Raw genomic sequence first — 24,460 nt, 5'->3', positions numbered from 1 at the left:
AAAAAAAAAAAAAAAAGAAACGAGACCAAGCGAATGATTGTCAAGGTCTGCTTTACTTGGATTCTTAGTAGGTTTTATAAGCATACAAAAACAAGGAAGTAGAGGCAAAAAAAATAGAGTGTTGACGATGAGGCTTGGGTCTGGGTTAATCAGCCCCAATCAGCGTCTTATCGGTATCCTGTTTTTGACTGGTTACTCATCTCCAACCTGGCAGGTGGTCGGGAACAATTGCAGTCAGCACTCCCTGGAGCATCCTGTGGTCAGCACGTCATGGACTGCATTCTTCTCAGAGCTATAGCTGGAATTTTCCAGGGCGAAGCCCGTGTGTAGGACGAGTCATAGGGGAGTTGAGGGTCTTTGAGGGTCCTTGCCTCTAACAGGCTGGAACAAAGAGGCTCCAGAGAAGACCTCCATACAGAGTCTCCCCATACAGCCACAGAGGGTCTAAATTTTTCAAACCTTGCCTCTGACATGGAACGCAGTTGGTTCCAAAGGCTGTGGAGACGCCCATGACGGGATTATCGCGATGCCACGTACCAGGTGCATGCCCCCATCAGCAGTGAGGTGACACCATGACGGGAATATTGTAGGTCCATGCCCGGGGGCACACTTCATCATTAGAAGTGCCGGAGCTGGATGCCACCCACATAGCCTAAGACAGAGGCCTCACTGTCATTTCGATCGCCCGATCTTATATTTGGGGTGCTGGTCGTGGAAGCCCATCGCGTAGCCTAAGACAGGCTCTCCACCAACTTATACAAATCTCCCTCATATTAATAAAGAGGAAGGTGTGGTCCCCTTATGCAGGATTTGAACTTGTGTCGGCTAATTCCTCTGGCTATAGCCCCTTCTCTGGAGACACTGAGAGGGAGACAGGAAGGTGGAAGATGAGGCCCCCCACCCCCTGCCATCAGGGAGCTCCGGCGAGATGTGCTTTAAGGCATCCATCACAACTGGGACGCTGCTAGTGGAGGTCTGTCCTGCTGGCCTCAGGCTCCAGGCCGGGGCCATGTGTTTCTCTCATGGCTGCATCCGCAGTGCCTCATGCAAAGTGGGTGCTCAGCTATGGGCTGCCTGAGGGGCAGCCCAGAAAGGCCTAGAGAAGCCAAGCGGGGAGATGCAGTGACTGCTCCAAGCTTGTCAGTCTCTTACTTGTCACATGAGCACAATGTCCTTCCTGGTCAGCTTCAGTTTCCTCACTGTAAAGCGAGGAGTGGGACTTGAGGCCTGGGAAATACTCTCCAGTGTGAGTCATCTTGGGAAGAGAATGCTTTATAGAGCCTGGCTGCATCTTGACGTCTGAGCAAATGTACTGTGTTCGTGGAGACTTAACACTTGTGACAGAAACTCAGCCCAACTTGACTAAGGCATAAGGGGGTTGACTGGCTGCCCCATGAGGTGGTCCAACACCTTCCAGGTGTTTCCCTCTCAGTTCTGCTGCCTCCCAGACAATGAGTACCTCTCACCCAACCAACATCCCAGGGCAGATTCTTATTGGCCTGGCTTCGGTCACATGACCACCTGGAAACCTGTATACCCAAAAGGATGGGACATAGCTATTGGCCAGCCTGGGTCATGTGATGCTATCCTCCCTCCCCTTCATCAACAGGAAAGGGCTTGCTTCTCTGGCCCTAACAGCCATTCCCTGCCTTCTTTCTTGCCAACAGAATGCTCACTTCATTCAGGGTAGCACCTGGAGGCATCCCAATCCCAAACAGTAAATCTTTTTTTTTTTTTTTTTTTTTTTCCGAGACAGTCTCACTCTGTTGCCCGGGCTACAGTGCTGTGGCATCAGCCTAGCTCACCACCTCAAACTCCTGGGCTCAAGCAATCCTTCTGTCTCAGCCTCCCAAGTAGCTGCGACTACAGGCATGCGCCACCATACCCAGCTAATTTTTTTTTTTTAACGTATATATTTTTTAGTTGTCTAGCTATTTTCTTTCTTTCTTTTTTTTTTTTTTTTAGTAGAGATGGGGTCTCACTCTTGCTAAGGCTGGTCTCTAACTCCTGAGCTAATATGATCTGCCGACCTTGGCCTCCCAGAGTGCTAGGATTACAGGCATGAACCACTACACCCAGCCCAGGCTACATTTTTTAACTAAACCATTTGAGAGTATGTTATAGATGTTAACACAGTTCACCCCAAATTCTTTAGTTTGTGTCTTCTAATAGCAGGCAGGGCTGCAACCCCACATTACACAAGAACCTAGATCTTTGATTATTTCATTGAGCCACTGAATTAACCTGCCACGGAAACCCCCTGGCTCCAGACTTCTTGTTATGTAAAAAATTAAGTTTTTCTTAATTTTAAAGCAATTTCCTTTGAGTTTTCTGCTACTTGTAGCCAAAAATGCTCCTGATAGACCTTGGCACATCATAGAAAACACTAAAATCCACCCACATCTCACATTAAATCCATATTTACTTTTCAAAGTAATTTTATACTTTTAGGCAACCTTTGGCTACTGGGACCTAATTTTGGACTGACTGACCTCTAGGAATACTTGGAAACACTTTTAAAGCACAAAAACCCAACATACAAAGTTGTTTTCAAATGTAATGAAATTTTTATGACTGCTCAAGTAAATATTTCATTAAGTTTGAGTACAGTAAACATTTATTAATTTCAGCTTTGCAGTTTTAGTCTTTTGGAGCCAATACATTTTTTTCTTCAGTTCTCAAATATTTTCTAAGCTCTTAAAAAGCTCTTGGCTTCCTGTGACTCTATAATTATTTTCAAAGCAAAATGTTAAAAGCATTGTGAAGGCTCGGGTCTGAGCCCTGGAGGGCCAGTGCATGAAAGGGTCCTGGCCCCACCCAGACCTCACATGGGAGGAGGGCAGGGCCCCAGAGGAGGGTTGGAGCCTGCGATCAGGATCCCGGTCCTGATCCTGATCCGCAGGGGTAGACACCAGGTGAGAAGTGGGAGGTGTATGGGGAGCGGCTGCCTGGATGGGTGGAACAGCCTGAGCAAAGGCTGGGAGGAGAGAACAGGTGAGCGAATAGGCATGAGCTGCAGCACTACAGGCTGGAAAGGGGCCTGGAGTTGCCAGGGGTGTCCCCCACCTCCACCAGTCCCTCCCCCCTTCATGGACAGGAGGAAAAGGCAGCTTTCCAAGCCCAGGTGTCCTTGGTGCAGCAGATGAGACAGCTTCAGCACTAGTGCCCGGGTGACGTCAGTCACGTGGTCACCCTCTCTCGGTGGTTTTTGTGTCTTTAAACTGCGTCATTGAATGGGGGAGCAGGTCAGATGCAGTATCTCAGAGTTCCTCCCTGCTCTGACTTCTGGACTCTGGAGCTGGCTCTGACCATCCCCATGTTGGCAGAGGATGCTGATGGCACCTCTGTGGCCCAGCAGCCCTCCCACCACCGCCAGCTGGAGGAGGTGCAGCCTCCATCTGGGCAGGGGAGGGGTCTGCAGGCCAGGAAGGGCTGCGCTGGCTGGATCCTGTCTGGACAAACTCAGCTCATTTCCCATGACAGCTGCCAAGGTCCAGCCTGTAGAAGCAGAGTCCAGGGAGCAAGCTGCCACCACTGCAGGACAGTGCGTGCAGAGGAGAATCTCGGGGGGGGGGGGCTTGGCCTTGGGGAGGGAGCTCAGTGTTAGTGCTCCCTCCCAGTTCCTCCAAGCAGCAGGCGATTGGGTAATGTCATTCTCACCTTCCATGCCTGGAAACAGCTTCAACCCAAGGACCATCGGCGACAGCCACAGCCTGGCAGCACCCAAGTCAAACTTGCCTCTCTTCTCCTGATTGTAACTGCAGCTTCATTTCCCTGTGCAGTTCAACCCAGTTGGCAGACACAAAGTAGGGGTGGGGCGAAGATGAAATGAGATAAGGTATGAAAGCACGGCGCCTGGCACGGGGCCTGGCAGATAAGTGGGCACCACCAGGAGGAGGCCGTGAGGACTTGGGGGGGGAGAGCATGATGCGCCTTGTTCCTGCCCCCCTTGAAAATAAAGTTCCTGTTATAGGGGACACTAGAATCTGGAGAGACTCCCATCCCAGCCAAGGCAAGTTGGGGACCAGTTGGGGGTGAGAGAGAGGCCTCCCAGAGGTGCTGCCAGGATCCCAGGAAGGTAACTCAGCTGGGAAGGGACAAGAGAAGGGAAGGGAAGCCTCCGTGAACAAAATGATCATCTATTTAGTACAACAGACCTGAGTCCCACCTGTATCGACCTCATGTAGAAGAGCAGGATTTCATCTCTCCAAATTACAGACAGGGGAGACTGAGGCAAGCAAGAGGTGACTTGCCAGCACGTCCCAGGGGAGCCTGGCCTTTCTGGGGACCTATCACCATGCCACACAGCCTCTCTGCCAGTCCTAGGCAGGCCAGACTCTGGAGAGGAGTTAAGTAGTCCCTCCACCCAACGGCAAGCACTCCCTGGTGCCAGGCCCATGTCCAGGTTGGGGGAAGGATGTAGGAACAGCTCCAGAGACCCTGAGAGCCCAGCTGCTGGGTGGGACAGCCAGCCCCACCGGCCTGATGGCAGTCTTGCAAGGACCGCATCTGAAGCACTTCTGGTCCTCAGTCTAGGACTGCCTGCAATGTCCCATTCCTTGGTCTGGCAGAGACCAGAGGCTCAGGCGAAAGGCTGTGGAGCTGAGCTGGGCTGGGCCCCACCTACCCCTTCCTATGATTGAGGTTTTGAGGAGGCCCCAAAGGAAAAAATGAAGCTGCCGTGGTTGGTTTCCTAGGCAGCTGCTTGGTCTGGAAGGAGGGGTAAGGAGCTCACAGCCCCCTCTCCGGGTTTGCCTGCGGCCCTACACCTTCTCTCATCCTGTGCCAGGGTGGGCTTCACTCATCTGGAGGAAGGTGGGCTGGGGGCTGGGGGGGGGGGCAGAGGAGGCTGGGCTGGGGAGGTAGGGTGGGGCAGGGTGGGTGTGCTGGCCTGGCCTCCAGATGTGAGTCACTCCTAGTCCACATCTTCCTCCTTCTTTAGTGCTGGCAGTTTCAAAGGGAGGATGGCCGTGTGGAGAAGGTGGTCCCCCCGACAGCTCCCCTAGCAAGCCCCTCACCTTGTCCACGCTCCCCTTCTCCTTCAGGGTCCAGAGTGTGAGGTGAGCAGCCCTCAAACCCACCCTCAACTCCCTTGCCACAGTGACCTTCCCTACGCCCAAATGTGGCTCACTACTCTCCCTTCTGTTAACAGAAAAAAAGCCAAACTCTGTACAATAATTTTAAAGAGATTTACTCTGAGCCAAATTTGAGGACCATGACCGGGAGCCATGCCCAAGAACTCTTGAGCAAGTGGACTCGCTGTGGCTGGGTTATAGTTTGGTTTCATACATTTCAGGGAGACAGGGGTTACATGTAAAGTCATCAGTCAATACATGGGAGGCACACATTGGTTTGGCCCGAAAAGGTGGGCCATCTTGAGGGGGAGGGGATTACAGGTTATAGGTAAGTTTAGAAATTCTTTGATGTGTAATTGGTTAAAGACAGGAAGCTTTGTCTAAAGGCTTGGAATATTTCAATATAAGGAGCTGTTTATCAGAGATAAGCCATAGATTTGTTGTCTAAATTGAGGATCTGCAGGGTTTGTCTTGTATACATTAGGCCTGTTAATGGGTTACAAAGGATGTCCCCAAGAAGGGAGGGGGCATGATAAGGCCCCCTCCTTCTGGCAGGCAATATAGTTTTAGGATATTCCTTTGGCCATGAGGGGGTCCATTTAGTCAGCCAGTGTGGGGGGGTGAGCCTTAAGATTTTATTTTAGTTCACCCTTCCTATAACCTTCTGTGGCTCCCAGCACCCTCAGCTAAAACAATGTCCAAGATCTTTACCTGGCCCATGAGGCCCTTCATGATCCAGGCGCTGCTGGCTTCCCAGCCTCACCCACCTTGTCCTCCATGCCCAGAAGCTCACGGTTCCCAGACCCGTGCTTTCTCATTTCTGAGCTTTGCCCATGCTGGATGCCAGTCGATTCTTTGCCCACACATTCTGCACAGTCTCCATGCCACCACGCTGCTTCCTCATGACTTCCCTCAGAGCCATCTTTGTGCTACTGCTACTGCTAATTAGGTTAGGTCAGATTCCACCCCAACCATGGCCTCTGGTGGAGGCTGCCCCAGCCCCAGGCCACCTCCTTCCATTCAGCATGGCCTTAGGCAAGGGGACAGGGGCAGGGGTTCATCTTTGAAGGCACGTGGTGGATGCTTGGTGAAATACCTGCTGAATGGATGTGGACAGGCAGGCCATGCCAGCCTCAGAAGGGAGATGTGAAGTGAGCGGATGGGGTGCACAGAGCCTTGCCCCCACCTCTCAAGGCCTGGCCCACCCTCAGCGGCCTCCCAGGCCCTACACTAGCAGGCAGGCAGAGGCTGTCAGGCCTGGGCTCTGAAATCACCCGCAGGCTTCTGAGCCGGGCCAAAGCCCGAGGCCAGAGACAAGGCCTGCAGCCTCAGGCCTGGCACCCGGCCCAGTCTTCGTTAGCCTTACAGAGGAGCACGCGCGCCAGCCCCAGTCCTCGCTTCCGGGGGAAGCCCGGGTGGGGCCAGGGACTGTGGTTAATGGGTCCTCAGCCCCAGCAGAGGCGCAGCGGGAGCCACGCCCTGCCCTGCCCGGGAGCGACCTGGCCTCCCCAGCTCTAATTCCCTGTAGGACCCTGCAGCCCCTCAGCTGTCTTCTCTGGGCACCCCTGAGCTCAGCCTCCTGGCCCCGGGCCCCTTCCCGCCAACTCTCAGCCTAGCTCATCCTCAAACTATTTTCCACTGGCTTCCCCCAATCTCTGCCACAGCACAATTTTGGGGTTGGGGGTGGAGAGGGATGGAAGCCAATAAGAGGTGGAGCTTGGACCCTGGGGGCGTGGCCAAGGAGTAGGGCGGGCTGGCCACTCTGATTGGTCACCTCTGCTCCAGAGCTGGCTTCAAATTTCCATTGACTCCGCCTCTGGTGGCCCCCATCCCTGTCCCGACTTGCAATTGGCTGAGCTTCCAAGGGGCGGGACTCACCCGGTCTGGTCCATTTAAAAGGGTGGGAGCGGCCAGGGCCCATCTCTCGGGTGGAGTCTTCAGACAGCTGGTGCGGCAGTCCCTGAACATCTTCTGGCCTCAATCATGGCTTGTGTGAGTGCGGGGACCCCACCCCAAGCTCCAGGGTACAGGGTGGGACAGACTGCCAGGGGAGAGCTGGCTAGATAAGGAGCTAGGTTCTAGTCCCAGCTGTGTGGACTTGAACAAGTGCCTTCTCTTTTATGGACCTCAGTGGCCACATCTGTAAAATGGGGGGTGGGTGCCATGGTCCCCCAAGGCCTTCTCTGGCTTAAGAACTTTCTGGATTCCTCCAGGGTCTAGCAGCACAGTTATCTCTGCCAAGGGCTGACATTCTGCAGCTCTGTGAGAAGTGGGAGTGGAAAGGGTGTGGCCAACTGGGGGGACACTTTGGTGGCACCTAGGCCACTGTACCTTCCCCCTCCTCCACCCCAAAGGAGCCTCCTGTCCCTTCCCCCCTGCAGCTGTCCCCAGGCACCAGGCCAGGGCAGAGTCACCCTCTGCTCCAGAGAGCTCTGAAAAGTCGCCAGGGCCTGAGACAGGCTGTCCAGGATGGGCCTGCCTGGGGTAGGGGTGGAGGGAAGCTGGGAGGCAAGCTGGGACGTTTGGGCTGGTAAGGGAGGGAGAAGGAGTGAAGAATCTTCCCCAGGCCCCCAGGGAAAGGCTTCAAGTTTCTGGCAGAAGGAGCCACTCATACCAGTTAACTCCTGCCCACCCTCCCGAGGTGCCAGGCGCCGGTGGGTAGCGGTGCCCAGTAGTGCACTCAGTCCTGTTAACCCTGAACCAGCCTGGCTGCAGCTCCAACACTTGGTTGCTGTCCCTCCTGCAGAGGGGCTGTGTTTCTCAGGGTGTTCTCTCTTGTCCCTCGGCCTCTCTGCAGAGAAGGGCATGAAGAGGACGGCGGTGGGGGCTGCCTCAGCCCCAGGCCACCTCCTCTGGAACAGAAGGGCAGATCGCTCCATTCAGTGTGACCTTGGGCTAGAGGCTGCCCCACTCTGAGCCAGATGCTCTCTCTCTGCTAAGTGAGGCGAAGAGGCACTGCACCCACCTCTCAGGCCACTCTGAATCCCAAATCCCCAAGCTCACCCACAAATCTCCTAGAGCCTGTCTTAGAACCTGCAGCTCAGTCCTGTCCCCCAGGCTTCCCGATGTCCTGGTCAGAAGGTCCAGGGTGGGAACCACCCCACTCCCACCCTCACCCACCCCAGGACACAGCAGGCAGCAGCCGCAGCGGAGCCCTAGTCCTCTAACCTGGCTGGGCGGGGTCTTGTCTGCGCAGGGTCTGGTCGCCAGCAACATGAATCTCAAACCTGGGGAGTGCCTCAGAGTGCGGGGTGAGGTGGCCCCCGACGCCAAAAGGTGAGGGGCGAAGGCAGGGCAGTGGGGGGGGGATCTTGAAGCTGGAGGGTCCAGCCGGCATCTGATACCAGTGCGGCCAGCCAAGCCCACTTCCCCTTCCCCGGCCGGTAGGGGGTTAATGGCCAGCTGCCGATGCTGCATTTTCTGGGTGAGTCACTTCCCCCGCGGGGTCTGGGCGCCCCCACCACGGTCGCCCCCTCCTTCCCTGCTGGAGCCTCTTAAACTAAACCAGCTGCTGCCGCCTCATCTTCTACCTTACCCCCTCCCCCTCCGTCCAGCCTGGGGCGGGACCTGAGGCTGGGGAGGGCGGGGAGAGGGAATGAGAAGGGTGTCACCACTGCCTTTCCTGGAGGTCCCTCCTTCCTGTGTCAAGTCTTTCACTCATTCATTCAGCCAGCGGGCTTATTTTCTCAGCAGCCATGTGACTTTAGGCTAGTCAAGCAACCTCTCTGAGCCTCAGTTTGTTAATCTGTAAAGCAAGGGCAGGGCGCGGTATGGAGGAAGTGAGCTGCCGGACAGCTCGGTGACGACAGTGATGACCAGCTGATATTGTTAGGAGCTGCATATGGCACCTGCACTGTCTAATTCTATTCTTTCCAAACCCTCAGAGGCGGGTGTGGCTATTATGTCCGGGCAACAAATATTTTTTTTTTTGAGACAGAGTCTCACTTTGTTGCCCAGTCTAGAGTGAGTGCCGTGGCATCAGCCTAGCTCACAGCAACCTCAATCTCCTGGGCTCAAGCGATCCTCCTGCCTCAGCCTCCCGAGTAGCTGGGACTACAGGCATGCGCCACCATGCCCAGCTAATTTTTTGTATATATATTTTTAGTTGGTCAATTAATTTCTTTCTGTTTATAGTAGAGACGGGGTCTCGCTCTTGCTCAGGCTGGTTTCGAACTCCTGATCTCGAACAATCCTCCCTCCTCGGCCTTGCAGAGTGCTAGGATTATAGGAGTGAGCCACCGCGCCCGGCCCAAATGTGTTATTATTATTTGTTCATTCGCTCCACAATTATTGAGCAGCTACAGCGTGCCCCACTCTGCCAGGCACCAGGGACACAGAGATGTACAAACAGGACATATGCCCTCCCAGACTCCTCCTTCTCTGGAGGGAGTCTCTGAACTTGATCCAAAGGGCTAGGGCGCTGATGTCCTTGAAGGTCTTTGGCCATGAGTACAGCAAGACCCTTAGAGATCTTCCCATGCAGCCCCAGGTACAGATGAGGAAACTGAGGGGAAGGGAGGCACAGGGACTGGCTCAAGGGTCACACAGCCAACAGGTGGCAGGGCCGGAACTGGAATCCAGGTTTCTCGTCTGGCTATTCCCTGAGTTCTTCCAGCAAGGTGCACACATGGGTGCTCAGTGGCAGACTGGTCAGGATGAGGGGCTGGCACTGGCTGGGGTGGCCTAAAGCCCACCTGGTCCTGCCTAGCTTCGTGCTGAACCTGGGCAAAGACAGCAACAACCTGTGCCTGCACTTCAACCCTCGCTTCGACGCCCACGGGGACGCCAACACCATCGTGTGCAACAGCAAGGACGGCGGGGCCTGGGGGACCGAGCAGCGGGAGGCTGCCTTTCCCTTCCAGCCTGGAAGTGTCGTGGAGGTGGGCGAGGGACTAGGAGCCAGGGCGGGGCACTGGGTGGGGTGGGGCTGGGCTGTGTTCGGTGGCTAGAGACCTGGGCCCTCCCTGCCCTCCCCTCTGTGGCTGCGTGATGGCCAGGGAGAGTCATCTCAGCTCTGAGCCTCAGTGGCCTCACCCAGGAGCTGGGGCTGTGTCAGGGCCACCTGGGGAAAGGGCTCCAGGAGGGCCTGTGGGACCAGCTCGCTGCCCTTGTCCACCCCAGGTGTGCATCACCTTCGACCAGGCAGACCTGACCATCACGCTGCCGGATGGTTACGCATTCAAGTTCCCCAACCGCCTCAACCTGGAGGCCATCAGCTACATGGCAGCGGACGGTGACTTCAAGATCAAGTGTGTGGCCTTTGAGTGAAGCCAGGTGGCCCATGGCCCCCAATAAAGGCAGCTGCCTCTGCTCCCCCCGAACCAGCCTCCTGTGTGTGTGTGTGGAATAGGGGCCCCAGGCCCAGCCCAGCCCCTTCCTTTACTTCAGATCACTTCCTCCATGTGTGCCTCCTAAGTTCCAGTGATGTCTTCTTCCCCTGGGTCCCCCAGGCCAAGCAGCGAGCTCAGCACACAGCAGGGGGCTCAGTGACCACTGAATAGAAACCAGGGCCTGCCCTGAAACTGCTTAGGCCAGTGGGCCCCGGCACACAGTGAGTGCTCAAACGATGTTGCATAAGTGAAACCAAGGGGAAAAGAGGCAAGGGCAGAACGATTCTTGCCATGGCAGAAAAGTGGAAGCAGAGGGAAGAAGCCTCTCTCACTTACCTTTGTGAGCTAGAAAGAAAGATTTGCAGTCAGACAAGGGCTGCCAGCTGTGTGGCCTTGTGTGTGTGAACTGACCTCTCATTCATTAATATGGGGGATAATAGCACGTAGCCTATCGTAGGGTTGTGTGAAGATTAAATGAGATGTTGCATAAAGGAGGCCAAGTTCAGTGCCTGGCACATGGTAAATGCTCAGTGGATAGGACAGTCCCTCCTACACTACTTTTTTTTTTAAAGACAGGCTCTCACTATGTTGCACAGGCTGGAGTTCAGTGGCTATTCATAGGCACAGTCATCATAGCATAGTATAACCCTGAACTCCTGGGTTCAAGTGATCCTCCTGCCTCAGTCTCCTGAGTGGCTGGGATTACAGGGATGCACTACCACGCCCAGCTCCCTGCACTACCTTTTGAGAAGTTATTACTTGAATTTGAAGGGAAGGAGATGGGCTGTGAGTGATGAAATGACTCGGGTCTGACCAGGTCCAGCTGAGCCTGCCTGGCTCTGAGGCATCCTGGCTTTGTAGCCCCAGGCCACATGCCCTCTTTGCTGGAGAGTAAGGCTAGTCAGGAAGCTGCTGGCTCTGTGGCCCTGGGCAGGTTCCCCTATCCTGACAATGGGAATATGGGCTTGGGTGATGGCCCTGGAACGCCCTGCCAGCCCCTGTTTCTGTGGTAGGAGCTGGGGTTGGGGTCTATGTCGCCCCTGCAGAGAACCACGTGGTAGAGGCTGGCATAAGGCCCAGCCTCCAGGGTCCCAAAGGCCTCCCGCTGCACACAGCCTCTTCCTTGGGGTGCGCAGTGTGGGTAACTCACATGGCCTGGAATGAAGTCTTGAGCCCGTCCCTTTCTGGTTTCCAAAGAGGATATATTTTCCAAGACCCGCCCAGGCCCTTTTACCTTGGTGGACAAGCTTCACCCAGACCCATCAAACGGGCCCATCTCCAGTGACGGGACATGAGCAGATGGCTGGGGCAGACGGACCGCTGCCCTGTACCTTCCCACTTGCTGCTGTGGTCAGACCTTGCCAGGGCCCTACCTCCCTGGGAAACAGCTGCAGGAACTAGGCCAAAGTTCTGGAAGGCCTAGAATCAGAACCGCTGGGCTCCCCCACACCCCAGGCATGGTCTCCTGAGGCCGACTGGGTGGGGCTCAGCCAACCTCACTCTCTAGGACGGCTGGCACCAGCTACGGGTCTGTCTCTTACCCCTCCAGCCTCAGTGTCCTCATCCATTCTGGTTTCCATCTCAATGGGCCCCCTAGGATCCGGGGTTGGGGGAAACCACCTCTAAGAGTGGGCCAAAGAGGATGGAGCACACCCTAGGGACCCCTATGAGGCACACCCGATCTCCAGGCTCTCCTGGGGCTCCCAAGTGGCCACCCAGAGAGAAATAGCTTTGGAAGCCTGGCCGTGTGGGTGGGGCGCCCTCTGCTGGACACCAGAGGAAGTGTCCCCAGGCTGCCTTTCCCGGTGTTCAAGTTCAGCCACACTCACTGTCTCTGCACTGGCTGGCTGAGCACCCACAATACACCAGGCCTGAGACCACGTAGGGCAGAGGAAAGCCCTAGAGCAGATAAGGAGAGAGGCACTGGGTTTGGAGGAAGGAAACTGGGCTCCGACTCAGGCCTGTGTTTAAGGCCCAGCTCCATCGCTGTGTGCCCTTGGACCAGTTATTCCATGTCTCTGAACCTCAGTGTCCTCATCTGCCAAACAGAGTTAATACTGCACTAGTACCTACTCTGTGGGGTTGTGAGGATTAGCTGAGGTAACACATGGTGCCTGGCACATGGAATGGGCTCTGTGAATGCTGGTTCCCTTCACCCCTTTTAAGACGTGGTATGAGCTGAGCGTGATGGCTCACGCCTGTAATCCTAGCACTCTGGGAGGTCGAGGCAGGTGGATTGCTCGAGGTCAGGAGTTCGAAACCAGCCTGAGCAAGAGTGAGACCTGTCTCTACTATAAATAGAAAGAAATTAATTGGCCAACTGATATATATAGAAAAAATTAGCCGGGCATGGTGGCGCATGCCTGTAGTCCCAGCTACTCGGGAGGCTGAGGCAGGAGGATCGCTTGAGCCCAGGAGTTTGAGGTTGCTGTGAGCTAGGCTGATGCCACGGCACTTACTCTAACCTGGGCAACAAAGTGAGACTTTGTCTCAAAAAAAAAAAAAATAAAGACGTGGTATGTCCCAAGAGCCAAGGAAACTGAGTCCAGAGAAGTTAAATAGAGCTCTGTCCTTAGGCCACCTGGGCTCCACCCTCAGCACCTGTTCTTTTTGCCCGTGTGACCTCAGGCAAGTGACTATACCTCTCTGAGCCTCAGTTTCCTCCTTAGTAAAATGGGGATCATACCTAAAAAGAGATCATCATAAGCCAGGCACGGTGGTGCACACCTGTGGTCCCAGCCATTCGAGAGGCTGAGTTGGGAGGGTCGCTTGAGCCCAGGAGTACAAAGTCAGCCTGGGCAACATAGTGAGCCCCTGTCTTTAAAAATAAATAAATAAATAAATAAAATATAAAAGAGATCATCATAGGGCCGGGTGTGGTGGCTCACGCCTGTAATCCTAGCACTCTGGGAGGCCAACACAGGCAGATTGTTTGAGCTCAGGAGTTTGAGACCAGCCTGAACAAGAGCGAGACCCCGTCTCTCCTAAAAAAATAGAAAGAAATTAGCTAGACAACTAAAAAATATATATATAAAATTAGCTGGGCTGGGCATGGTGGCTCATGCCTGTAATCCTAGCACTCTGGGAGGCCGAGGTGGGCGGATCATTTGAGCTCAGGAGTTTGAGACCAACCTGAGCAAGAGCGAGACCCCATCTCTACTAAAAATAGAAAGAAATTAATTGGCCAACTAAAATTATATATAGAAAAATTAGCTGGGCATGGTGGCATATGCCTGTAGTCCTAGCTACTTAGGAGGCTGAGGCAGGAGGATCGCTTGAGCCCAGGAGTTTGAGGTTGCTGTGAACTAGGCTAACACCATGGCACTCTGGGGAACAGAGTAAGACTCTGTCTCACACACACACAAAAAAAATCATCATAGGCCAGGCCAGGCGTGGTGTCTTTCTTATGCCTGTAATCCTAATACTCTGGGCTCTGGGAGGCTGAGGCAGGAGGATGGCTTGCACTCAGGAGTTTGAGACCAGCCTGAGCAACAGCAAGATCCCATCTCTATATTAAAAAAAAAGAGAGAGGCCGGCGCGGTGGCTCACGCCTGTAATCCTAACACTATGGGAGGCAAAGGCAGGAGGATTGCTCAAGGTCAGGAGTTCAAAACCAGCCTGAGCAAGAGCAAGACCACCTTCTCTACTAAAAATAGAAATAAATTAATTGGCCGACTAAAAACATACAGAAAAACTTAGCCAGGCATGGTGGTGTGTGTCCATAGTCCCAGCTACTTGGGAGGCTGAGGCAGAAGGATCGCTTAAGCCCAGGAGTTTGAGGTTGCTGTGAACTGGGCTGATGCCACGGCACTCTAGCCTGGCCACAGAGTAAGACTCTGTCTCAAAAAAAAAAAAAGAGATCATCATGGAAAGAACTAAATAAATGGCAGCTGCTACTGTTACTCTCTTTTTTGTTCATTATCATCATCATCTATTAGGGGAATGTGCCATCTCTTGCTGTGCCTGGCACATAAAATTAATTTCAAGGAGAAACCAAGACCAAAGTGGTGGTGGGTGTTTTTGACCATGAGTTGAAGAGCTATGGAGCTTTTGAAGTCTGAAGGATCCCCTGCCTTGGGGTGTGGTTGCTAGTCCCCTTTCCTGGGGCAAAGGAACCTGAAACTCTCTGGGAAGAGTTGGAGCAACAGCGCCTACCTGGGGCGGCGGCAGACAAGGCCGCCCTAAACCGTGCTGGGCTGGCAGCTCAGGCTGGATTGAGCTGAAAGGGCCAAGCTCACAGAGTTTCCCTCGTGCAGTCCTGTGCAAGCAGCTGCCTCCTTACTGGTTCCCATCTCTGTACCAGACTGGAAGCTCTGGAACCATGCTATGTACAGGGCAGCAGTTAGGGGAGTGGCTCTGGGTGACTTCGGTCAAGTAAGTCACTTCTCTCTGAGCCTCCATTTCCTCATCTGCAAAACAGGGATGAAAGCAGCTCCAACCTCACAGGGAGGTGGTGAGGATTAGCTGAGATAATCCACACGAGGCTCTGAGAACATTGCTCAGCACAGGAGTCTGAGTGAGTGAACCGTGAGGAGGGAGGGGCCCACAAAGGGGCAGGTGAGAGAGCAGGCTTGTGATTTGCCATGTTCGGTGGCAGGCGGCCCAGCTGCAGAAGGTGGCTCTCTGGCATCCTCTGGGGTCACCCTCTCTGAGAAGCACTCCCTGGTCCTCTACTCTGGAGGAGCCCACCCAGAGCTCTGCAGACTCCTGAGCTCCTGGCTGCAGAGGCATCTTCCCTGGGCTGTCATGGCCGCTGACCCTGCTGGACTGGCCATTCCTGAAAGTCAAGGGCAGCAGCTGTGTCTGCAGCTCACAGCACAGGGTCTGACAGCACAAACGACTGCAGGGTTCAGAATGGGGCATCCAGGCATATAATCCGAGTTACTGAAAATCCCCGTCAGGTGTGGTTTTACTTCATGCCTTCACATCCATGCCCTCATTGTCAGTAGAGGACATGTTAGTACACTGCCATGCCATACTAGGGGAAACTAAGGCACAGAGAGGGGCAGTGGCTTGTGTAGCGAACACGTGTACACATGGACTATTTTGCACACTTCACTCATTTATTCCTCACAATCATGGTTGTCAAAGTTTGGTCCATGGACCAGCAGCATTAGCATCACCTGAGAATATGCCAGAAATGGAAATTCTGGGACCCACCCAGATCTACAGAATTAGAAACAGTGGGGTGGGGCCCACTGATCTGGGTTAAAGCAAGCCCACCGGGGCTTCTGGTGTACAGCAAAGTTCAAGAACCACTGTCTGACAATAACCCTGCAAAGTCACTATACTTATCCCTATTTTACAAATAGGGTAATTGAGGCGCAGCCCAGGCAATTGGTCTAGGACCACACAGCTGCAGGCAGCTCGGCTCTCTCTTGGAGACCACCACCGAGTTGACATCAGAACCAAAAGTAGGATCAGTACAGCAATTTTTGGTCATTCACGAAAAACTCCATATTAAGAACCTACTTGTGTGCCAGAAACGGTCCTGGGCAATGGAGTCTGGGAACCTCGCTCTCACCGAAGCCACTCTGGGAGAATGGGTGGAGCTGGGAGTCGCAGGGACCTTGGGAGTCTAGGCCCTAGGGGGCGCGGACCAGCACATTGGGAGGGAGGATACAGGCTGGGCGGCCCCTTTAAAAGGCGGGACCTGGTGGGCGGAACTGCGGTGCAAGGCCGAGAGGCGCGTCCGGGAGGACGAAAACGTCACACCCGGAAGTGTCTTAGGCGGGGTTAAGGCGCGCTGCCGGTGGCCTCACCGCCATGGGTCGCAACAAGAAGAAGAGAGCTGGTGACGACCGGCGGCCCCGGCTCGTTCTCAGCTTCGACGAAGAGAAGCGGAGGTGAGTGGCAAGGCCGAGCCGGGTTCCCCTTGGGCTGCTCGGGGGAGGCCAAGGCCCGGTCCGGGCTGAGCCCGCTCACGCTGAGGGCCCTTCCGGCCCCGCCCCCCGGGCGTGGCTGGAGAACTCCCCGCCTTCCACTCCCTTCCCCTCCTGTTCTCCCGTTGGTCCCTTCTAGGCCTCCCTACGCCTCCCCCGGCTTCTGTGTGCGTGGCCAGAGACTCAGGAGCTCGGGTCTCAAAGCAATGGCTTCGACCACCCTAGGCTAGCCCAGTCCATTGGGCCGGCACACAGTAGGCTCTCAGCCGTCGTTCACTGAATAAATGATGAGCAAATAAAATGTGTCTTAAATTCATTCATTCGCTCACCGGACTTTTAGTGGGCTCCTTGCAGTGTACCAGGCCTCGGGCCAGAAAGCTATACCTCTGAGCCTCAGCGTCCGGCCGGACAAATAAATGGCACATGGTAGCGGATCAGCGAAGAGACCAGTGCTGGGCTCTGGAACTGCTGCTAGGGAGATGAGAAGAGGCAGAGATCACACAGCGGGAGGGAGAGAAATGCTGGGCATCATCAGGAAACTCCCAGCATGCATCAGCAGGCCCTGCGGGTGGCCCTGGAAACTGGGTGTTGGTTCAGTGGAGGGTTTCCGGAGGTCTGGGTGAGGGTGGCCTTGAAGCTTAATTCACGGAGCAGTGGTATTTGTGGGTGTGGAAGGTGTCCCCTCCTGTTCTGAAGTGTCCACCACCTGGCCCTGTTGCTTGAATCTGAGAGCCCTGGAGAGTATTGAGTGGAAGGACATAGCATCTCTTACTTTCCTAAACTTACACTCTCTGTGACCATTGGCAAGTAACCTAGACTCTCTGTGCCTCAATGTCCCCATCTGTAAAATGGGGATTGATACCTACTACACAGGTTGTTGTGATGATTAAATTAGGATTCCATGTAAATTTTGGGAATAGTGCTTAGCACATAGTGAGTACAGCATCAGCTATTTTTCTTTCTAGAACAAGCCCTTCTCTTGACTCTCTCCTACCTCTTGCCGGTGTCCTTCCTTTAGGGAGTACCTGACAGGCTTCCACAAGCGGAAGGTGGAGCGGAGGAAGGCAGCCATTGAAGAGATTAAGCATCGGCTGAAAGAGGAGCAGAAGAAGCTCCGGGAGGAGGTGCAGAGGTGGAGGAGGGCAGGACTCCCAGGGGACTTGCAGCCTTGGATGGCTCTAATAGAGGCGGCTGCAGGGATGGGTTGTGGGGGTTGTGGGTAGGACTGGGAGCAGTTTCTACAGGTAGAGACTCTATGGGCTGGGCCTAGGGAGGGTGGAGGATGGCCATGGTCTTATTCACCCTAGAAGTGAGCAATATCCCTGCTTGAGGTTGGACAAGAGGCCATACTCACTGTGTCCCCTTCCCATTTGATTTCAGCGCCACCAGGAATACTTGAAGATGCTGGCAGAGAGAGAAGAGGCACTGGGTAAGTCCCGTCGTTGGCCTGACCTGGAGAACCAGCAAGAGGCCTGTGTGTTTGTCCCCTGGTAGATGGGAGGGGAGGGATGTAGGGGCTGCATAAAAGCTGATCTTCTTAGCTCTAGGGGTCTTGATGGTGACCTGGGGCTGAGGGTGGTCTCCAAGCTCCTCTAAGTATGAGTGAATCAGAGACCCAGGAGAAGGAGACCCAAACCTCGTGGCAAACCTACCCTGAGTGGAGAGCCCAGTTTCTGAGGACTAGAGGCACTGAAGGTGGAGTGGAGGGGCAGCAACAGTTCCTGGTGTCACACAGGGTTTCTCCGAAGTGGGGACCAGTCTGGAGCAAGAAGGGAAGAGTGGATCATTGACAGTATTCGTCTGCAGGCCAGGCCCTGGAGCCAGTGGCCTCGGGATGCTCTCCCCTGGAGTAGAGGGGCCTTCCACTCCTGGGCTGGGAGGGAGGCTATAGCCTCACTGCTTGTTCCTGGTGCTGAGGCCTGGTCTGTGTCCATCTGTACAGAGGAAGCAGATGAGCTGGACCGGCTGGTGACGGCAAAGACGGAGTCAGTGCAGTACGACCACCCCAACCACACAGTCACCGTGACCACCATCAGTGACCTGGACCTCTCGGGTGCCCGGCTGCTGGGGCTGCCCCTGCCTGAGGTGGGTCACGGTCCCAGCTCTGGGGAAGAAGGGGCACAGGGGCAAACTGGTTTGTCAGGGGTTGCTAAATGCTGGCTCATGTCACAGGTATCCCAGTGGAAGGGGGTTATTTCCTTTCTGGACACTAAAGTCCCTGACTCCTAGGGGCTGCAGAGGCCAGCTCCACACTGAGCAGCTGAAGAAGCTTGGGCAGTTTCCCTGCCTTGCCTGCTTCCCTTTCTTCATTAGTGAATTGGGGATTGCTGTGAGGATAGAAGGAGTTAATCCATGTGAATCACTTGGCACAGTGCCCAGCCATGTTGTAAGTGCTTAACAAAAGATACCTGTTTATTGTGATCATTCTCCTGGTGTGGTAAGAAGCAATAACATGACCTGTCTATGTGCACTAGCAGTGAGTTTTCAACCTGTGGTTATGAGTCATCCGTAGGTTGCAGTCAGCATTAAAAAAAAGCTATATAGGCCGGGCTCGGTGGCTCATGCCTGTAATCCTAGCACTTGGGGATGCCAAGGTGGGAGGATCATGTGAGCCCAGGAGTTTGAGATTGCAGTGAGCTATAATGACGCCACTGCACTGTAGCCCAGGCAACAGAGAGAGACCCTGTCTCAAAAAAAAAGGCGGGGGGAATATGATTGAAAATATTAGTATCACAATAAGTGTTACTCCATTTTATACTCATTCTTCTGCAATGTCTGATACAAAGACAGGTCTCGTCCTCATCTTGCTGATATTTTCATTCATGTGTGTTTGAGTGTCTACTGTAAGCTACTACTAGGAGGCAGGAGAGGGTTTTTTGTATTTATTTCTTTTTTGAGAGAGGGTCTTACTCTGTCATTCAGCCTTGAACTCCTGGGCTGAAGTGATCCTCCTGCCTCAGCCTCCTAAAGTGCTGGGATTATAGGTGTGGGCCAACGTGCCTAGCCCATGAGAGAGTTGAAATGCGCCTCTCTCCTGTGTGGTCCTTGCCTTAGGGTGGACGTGGTGCTCCTCTGCCCAAGGCCTTCTCTGAGCCCTATCCCAGGCCTTTAATGTGGCAGGTTGACAGAGCCATGGTAGCTTAGGGTGCCCAGCCCAGGCCTCCCTATCTACTGCTCCGTGTAACAGTCCTTGTCCTGTGCTGCTTTAGCAAAGGGACGGGTCCGAGGAGGAGGCGTCATCCATGGAGAAGCCAACCAAAGCCTTACCCAGGAAGTCCAGAGATCCCCTGCTTTCTCAGCGGTGAGCCCTGGCCTGTCATCTTTTGTGGTCCTGCTCCTCATGGGGGTGGCATTGGGCAGGTGTGGAGCTCAGAGCAGCCGTCTGCTTTGCCTGTTGGGTGGTCCTCAGCCTTTCCTCATTGCCCCTGTCCTCCTCCACCCCTTAGTGTCAAGGTCAGGGGCCTTTCTCTGAGCTGCGTTGCTGGCAGGCACTCTGGAGGCAGAGCAGACCAACTTTGGGGTGCCTTTGGTGCTCCGAGCATTTGGGGCCTGTCCTGACATCCCCTCTGTGAGCTGGGTGGTCAATTATGCCCCAACCCAGTCTTCCTCGCACCACCCTGTCCCCTTGCGTAAACTGACGCCTTCCGCCCTCTCACAGAATCTCCTCCCTCACGGCGTCGCTGCACGCGCACAGCCGCAAGAAGCTCAAGAGGAAGCGACCCCAACGGGCCCGGGACTCCACCAAGAAGCCTCCGAGCGCCACTCGGACCAGCAAGACCCAGCGCCGCCGACTAACAGGCAAAGCCCGGCACAGCGGGGAGTGAGACGGAGAGCCAAGGGGTGCCCCAGTCTTGGCTGCGGGGCCGTGTGGCCGTGTCCTGTCTCAGCTTGGCTGTCCCTGTAACTGGCCTGCACTGAAGTGATGACTCAACCCAAGGTTGGGAAGCCAGGACCTATGGTGTGGGGTTTGAACCCCAGCAGGAGCAGGGGCTGAAAGCTGGCCTCCCCCGGTAGAAGACTTCAGGGCCAGGTTTGGGGCATCTTCCCAAATGTATATGCCACCCAGCACTCGTAAGATTTGTGAAACTCCTCAGATTTGTGCACTTGTGGTTTTTTTGTCCCTGGCCCTGCTGCCACTCAGTAAAGGCATGTTTCTTGGTGGTGGAAATGGTCGGGGGCCAGGGGTCTCTTGCAGTTTTCCTTGTAGGTCCACTAAGACGCAGTTCTCCCTGCATTAGATCTGGGTCCCCTAACCAGGGTTGAGTACCAGTGTGTCCACTGGTAGAATCCAGAGCCCACTGCTGCTCTGAAAAGTGGACACCTGGGGCAGGTGGGTGAACAGTGCCCAGCTCCGCCCTTACCTGGCTGAGCCTTTGGGCCTGTCACTTCTGGGCCTCAGCAGTCTCCTGGGCTGCAATAGAAGCAGCCGAGTCCTGGAGCATCCCCACCCCCGACTTGGCTAGCTTCCCAGGCTTCCAGCAGCTCCCGGGCAGAGCCCAACAAAGGATTAATTAATTCTCACTTCTTTTTTTTTTTTTTTTTGAGACAGGGTCTCACTTTGCTGCCTGGGCTGGAGTGCAGTGGCGTCATTTCAGTTCACTGCAGCCTCAAACTCGTGGTCTGGAGCAATCTTCCTGCCTCAACCTCCTGAGTAGCTGGGATTACAGCCACCTGCCACCATGCCCAGCTAATTTTTCTATTTTTTTGTAGAGACAGGATCTTGCTATGTTGCTCAGGCTTAATTCTTACTTCTTAAAGAAACTGCATCTTGACTCGCATGAAAGTGAGTCATGTGGTGCCTTTAGAGTAGGCCATGCAGGAAGCCAGCTGGTATTCCACAAGGGCCGTCATTTTCTTCACACTCCTTCCAGATAGATCTTAGGCTGTGGCTTCAGAGCCGATGAAAACCATCATTGTTCCTTCCTTGTCCCGGCGTGAGTCCTGGGGCAGAGACACAGGAATTTCAGTTCGTGCCCTAGTTAGAGGAGCCGTGTTGGGCCTTGAACACTAGGACCAGGAAGGAAGGGGAGCAAACTGTGTTCTCAGCCCCAGTGAAGCTCACAGACTAGCAAGTGACAGGATGACAGGACAGTGCATGTGATGGGGGGCCACCTGGGACTCGGCTGCAGGCTCTCCCCACCCTGGCATGTGGGACGGCTCCAGGCAGGGCGGGGAGTGAGTGGTGAGCCAGGGTCTGCAGGGCAGGCCTCCCCTTCTCCCTCTGGAAGGCCTGCCAGGAGCAGCCACACCTCGCCATAGGGCAGGCCCTTTCCCATGTTGCTGTCAAAACCCATGTCTGACAAGGGCTGCTGCATTTCTGAAGGCCACACCTGAGCGTGGGAACACACAGCTGCGGGCTTATTGCTGGGAGGCCCCTTGCCCTTGACCTGGTCCTCAGTTCCTTTTGTCTCCCTGCTGCTTTCCTGTTGTTCCCCCCCCCCCCCCTGTGCTTGGGGTGGGGTAGCTCATCCTGTTTGGCTGCCTCCATTCCCAGGCAGAGAGTGGTGCCTTCCAGGCCTTCCAGGTGGTTCTGGTGCTCACCCCACCATGAGCCCTGGAAACTCTAGTGCACACAGCAGGGTTGGGTTTGAATCCAGACTCCGCTGCCTGGTTACTGTATGAGCTTCTTGCTGTGCCAAACTCTCTGGGTCTGTTTGCTCATGTGTAAGATGACAGAAGATACCCACCTCTTAGGGCTACCCCGAGGCTGAAATGAGACCATGTGAACAAACCACTTCCCAAAGCACCTGGTGTGCCGCCGCTGCCTCTGCTGAGATGCCTGAGCCCAGTTCCTTCTCCCTTCTCCAGTGTCATGAGGTCATTCAGAACTTACATTTACAATTTATAACGTGTACAAGTATAAATTCTCATCCGCTCCCTCCTGTGTGTGCTGTCAGTTCTTCTGGCAGACCAAGGAAATTGAGTCACGGTGATTTGGACAATCTAGGATCGGGATAATGGAGTCAGAACTCTCTGGAGAATTTGTCTCCTCTTCCAGGACCCCCTCTCTCCAGGCTCTGGAGGCACCTGGGTTCCTTTCTCCTGGTGCCCTCCATGCTGCAGGCCCCCTGGAATAGGGCCCCTGGGGGCTTTATGAAGAAGGGTGAGATTTAGCTATATGAAACAAAACTGAAAAATAACTGGCTTGTTTGAGAGAAGTTCTCAGATTAACAAAGATGGGAGGTTCCCAGCTGTAGCTGGGAAGTAGGGGAGGTGGGGGTGGCTGGCTTTTAGCTCTTTCTTGTGTGCCATTTGTTGCCCAGGCTGGAGTGCAGTGGTGTGATTGTAATTTGCTGCAGCCTCAAACTCCTGGGCTTAAGTGATCTCCCTCCCCCTCCTCCACCTTCAGAGTAGCTGAGACTTACAGGCACGCACTACCCGCCTGGCTAATTTTTAAAATTTGTTTAGAGATAGGGTCATGCTCTGTTGCCCAGGCTGGTCTCAAACTCCTGAGCTCAAGCAATCCTCCCACCTCAACCTCTAGAGTCACTGGACTATTAAGTGTGAGCCATCGCAGCTGGCCTATTTTTCAACACGTGGCCTTCACCTCACAGTCCAAGATGACTGTCTACCTCCTTGCCTTCTGAACAACTGTGCTGATCCTGTAGAATTGGCCTCTTTAAGGTGCCATGTGGTCCCTGTTCACTTGTTAGTGCCACTCTGGGCCCTTCCCACATCACTCCCTTGACCGCCTAATGCTGTTCTTTACTGGGCCTCAGTGAGCCCAAAGCCACTGGAAGAGCCTGGTGTAGAAAATACCCCGCAGCCAGGGGTGGGGGCCATGCAAATGGCACCCCCTGAAGGCGGACCCTGGATCTTGACCTTGATTTCCTTGGGCTTGTTCAGCCTTGAGTTTTCCTTCTGTAAAATGGGGATAATGATGGCAGCCCTTCCCTACCTCACAGGGACAGGGCGGGGACAGACAAGCTACTCTGTGTGCCAGGAGGGTGGCTTTGCGCTTTTGAGAAAAGGAGGGGCTGTTAATACTAAGAGCCTTTCTGGCCTCAACCACCCTCATCACCCCATCCCCTAAAGGTGGGGGTTTCTTCCAATAGTCCCCTTTGCTCTTCTCTTGCCACACCCAGTCCCTGCCTTCTTCCAACCATCTCTCCTTCCAGGACACTGCCACTGCCCACCCACCCACCATCCATGCCATCAAGGGGCCCAGCCAGGCAGCTCCAAAGCTAAGGAGAACGCTTAGGAGAACGCACCTGCCCCCTTAACTCCTCCCTCGCCCCTCACTCCCCACGCCACCCTCACTGTCCCCTCAGTCTTTGTCCCCTCAGCCTGAAACACTTTTCCTTGGGTGCCTGCAGGCTCAGTCCCTCATCTCCTTCAGGTCTGCTTCAGGTTGCCATCTCAGTAAGGCCTTCCCTGACAACCTTGTTAAATGTGACGCCCTCCCAACACTTGCCACTTCCAGTCCCCTTCCTTTATTTTTCTTCTAAGCACCCATCAGCAGCCAACATACTCCATGTTTTTGTTTATTTATCTTGCTTGAGGTTTGTTTTTCTACACTATAATGTAAACACTATAAAAGCAGGCAATTTGGTCTTTTGTTCATTGATGGGCTCCAGAAATAAATATATATATATATGTATATTATCTGTTTTACAGATGGGGTCTCACTATGTTTCCCAGGCTGGTCTCAAACTCCTGGGCTCAAGTGATCCTCCTGTCTTCACTACCACCTTTGCCTGGGTAGTTGGGACTACAGGTATATGCCACCACCGCCATACCTGGCCCCATAAATATTTAATGAATTGTCAGGACTGCCACTCTTGAGTTGTCTCTAGGTTTTACTGATTAAAACCTAGAGGACTTGGCCAGGCGTGGTGGCTCACGTCTGGGTGGATAGCTCCAGGTCAGGAGTTTGAAACCAGACTGAGCAAGAGCGAGACCCCGTCTCTACTATAAATAGAAAGAAGTTAATTGGCCAACTAATATATATAGAAAAAATTAGCCGGGCATGGTGGCGCATGCCTGTAGTCCCAGCTACTTGGGAGGCTGAGGCAGCAGGATTGCTTGAGCCCAGGAGTTTGAGGTTGCTGTGAGCTAGGCTGATGCCATGGCACTCGCTCTAGCCTGGGCAACAAAGCAAGACTCTGTCTCAAAAAAAAACTTGAGGACTCGAGGGCTAGGGCCATACTCTGTGCTTCAAACTCAAACCAAG

The 24,460-nt window shown here is 54.2% G+C and overlaps 2 protein-coding genes and 1 long non-coding RNA gene across 3 annotated transcripts; 2 read left to right on the top strand and 1 right to left on the bottom strand.

Moving 5' to 3' along the window:
- Positions 1-2,571: 2,571 nt before the first annotated feature.
- On the bottom strand, positions 2,572-7,035 carry LOC142873332 (uncharacterized). The gene is made up of 3 exons (XR_012921375.1): positions 6,954-7,035; positions 3,661-3,774; positions 2,572-3,498 (listed from the first exon to the last, which is right to left on the bottom strand). It is a non-coding gene; the product is annotated as an uncharacterized LOC142873332 (long non-coding RNA).
- On the top strand, positions 7,003-10,396 carry LGALS1 (galectin 1). Its single transcript, XM_012741817.3, has 4 exons — positions 7,003-7,067; positions 8,272-8,351; positions 9,784-9,955; positions 10,197-10,396. Exons 1-4 carry the CDS (start codon positions 7,059-7,061, stop codon positions 10,341-10,343), a joined length of 408 nt encoding a protein of 135 aa, XP_012597271.1. The 5' UTR covers positions 7,003-7,058; the 3' UTR covers positions 10,344-10,396.
- Positions 10,397-16,120: 5,724 nt separating this feature from the next.
- On the top strand, positions 16,121-20,380 carry NOL12 (nucleolar protein 12). The gene is made up of 6 exons (XM_012741816.3): positions 16,121-16,251; positions 17,306-17,411; positions 17,668-17,716; positions 18,230-18,372; positions 19,497-19,588; positions 19,946-20,380. The coding sequence occupies exons 1-6, from the start codon at positions 16,172-16,174 to the stop codon at positions 20,109-20,111; spliced, it is 636 nt and encodes a 211-aa protein (XP_012597270.1). The 5' UTR covers positions 16,121-16,171; the 3' UTR covers positions 20,112-20,380.
- The last annotated feature ends 4,080 nt before the right edge of the window (positions 20,381-24,460 follow it).

Source organism: Microcebus murinus, chromosome 10 (genome assembly GCF_040939455.1).
Source record: "Microcebus murinus isolate Inina chromosome 10, M.murinus_Inina_mat1.0, whole genome shotgun sequence".
NCBI lineage: Eukaryota > Metazoa > Chordata > Mammalia > Primates > Cheirogaleidae > Microcebus > Microcebus murinus.
The sequence above is the reverse complement of the archived record's forward strand: the minus strand, read 5'-3'. Positions and strand labels throughout refer to the sequence as shown.

Bases quoted from the DNA above. Each gene is read 5' to 3' on its own strand.
- NOL12 (XM_012741816.3), top strand. From the start codon at position 16,172: ATGGGTCGCAACAAGAAGAAGAGAGCTGGTGACGACCGGCGGCCCCGG. The intron at 16,252-17,305 runs GTGAGTGGCAAG...TCCTTCCTTTAG, and splicing joins TTCGACGAAGAGAAGCGGAG to GGAGTACCTGACAGGCTTCC. The intron at 17,412-17,667 runs GTGCAGAGGTGG...ATTTGATTTCAG, and splicing joins AGAAGAAGCTCCGGGAGGAG to CGCCACCAGGAATACTTGAA.
- LGALS1 (XM_012741817.3), top strand. The intron at 8,352-9,783 runs GTGAGGGGCGAA...GGTCCTGCCTAG, and splicing joins GTGGCCCCCGACGCCAAAAG to CTTCGTGCTGAACCTGGGCA. The intron at 9,956-10,196 runs GTGGGCGAGGGA...TGTCCACCCCAG, and splicing joins AGCCTGGAAGTGTCGTGGAG to GTGTGCATCACCTTCGACCA.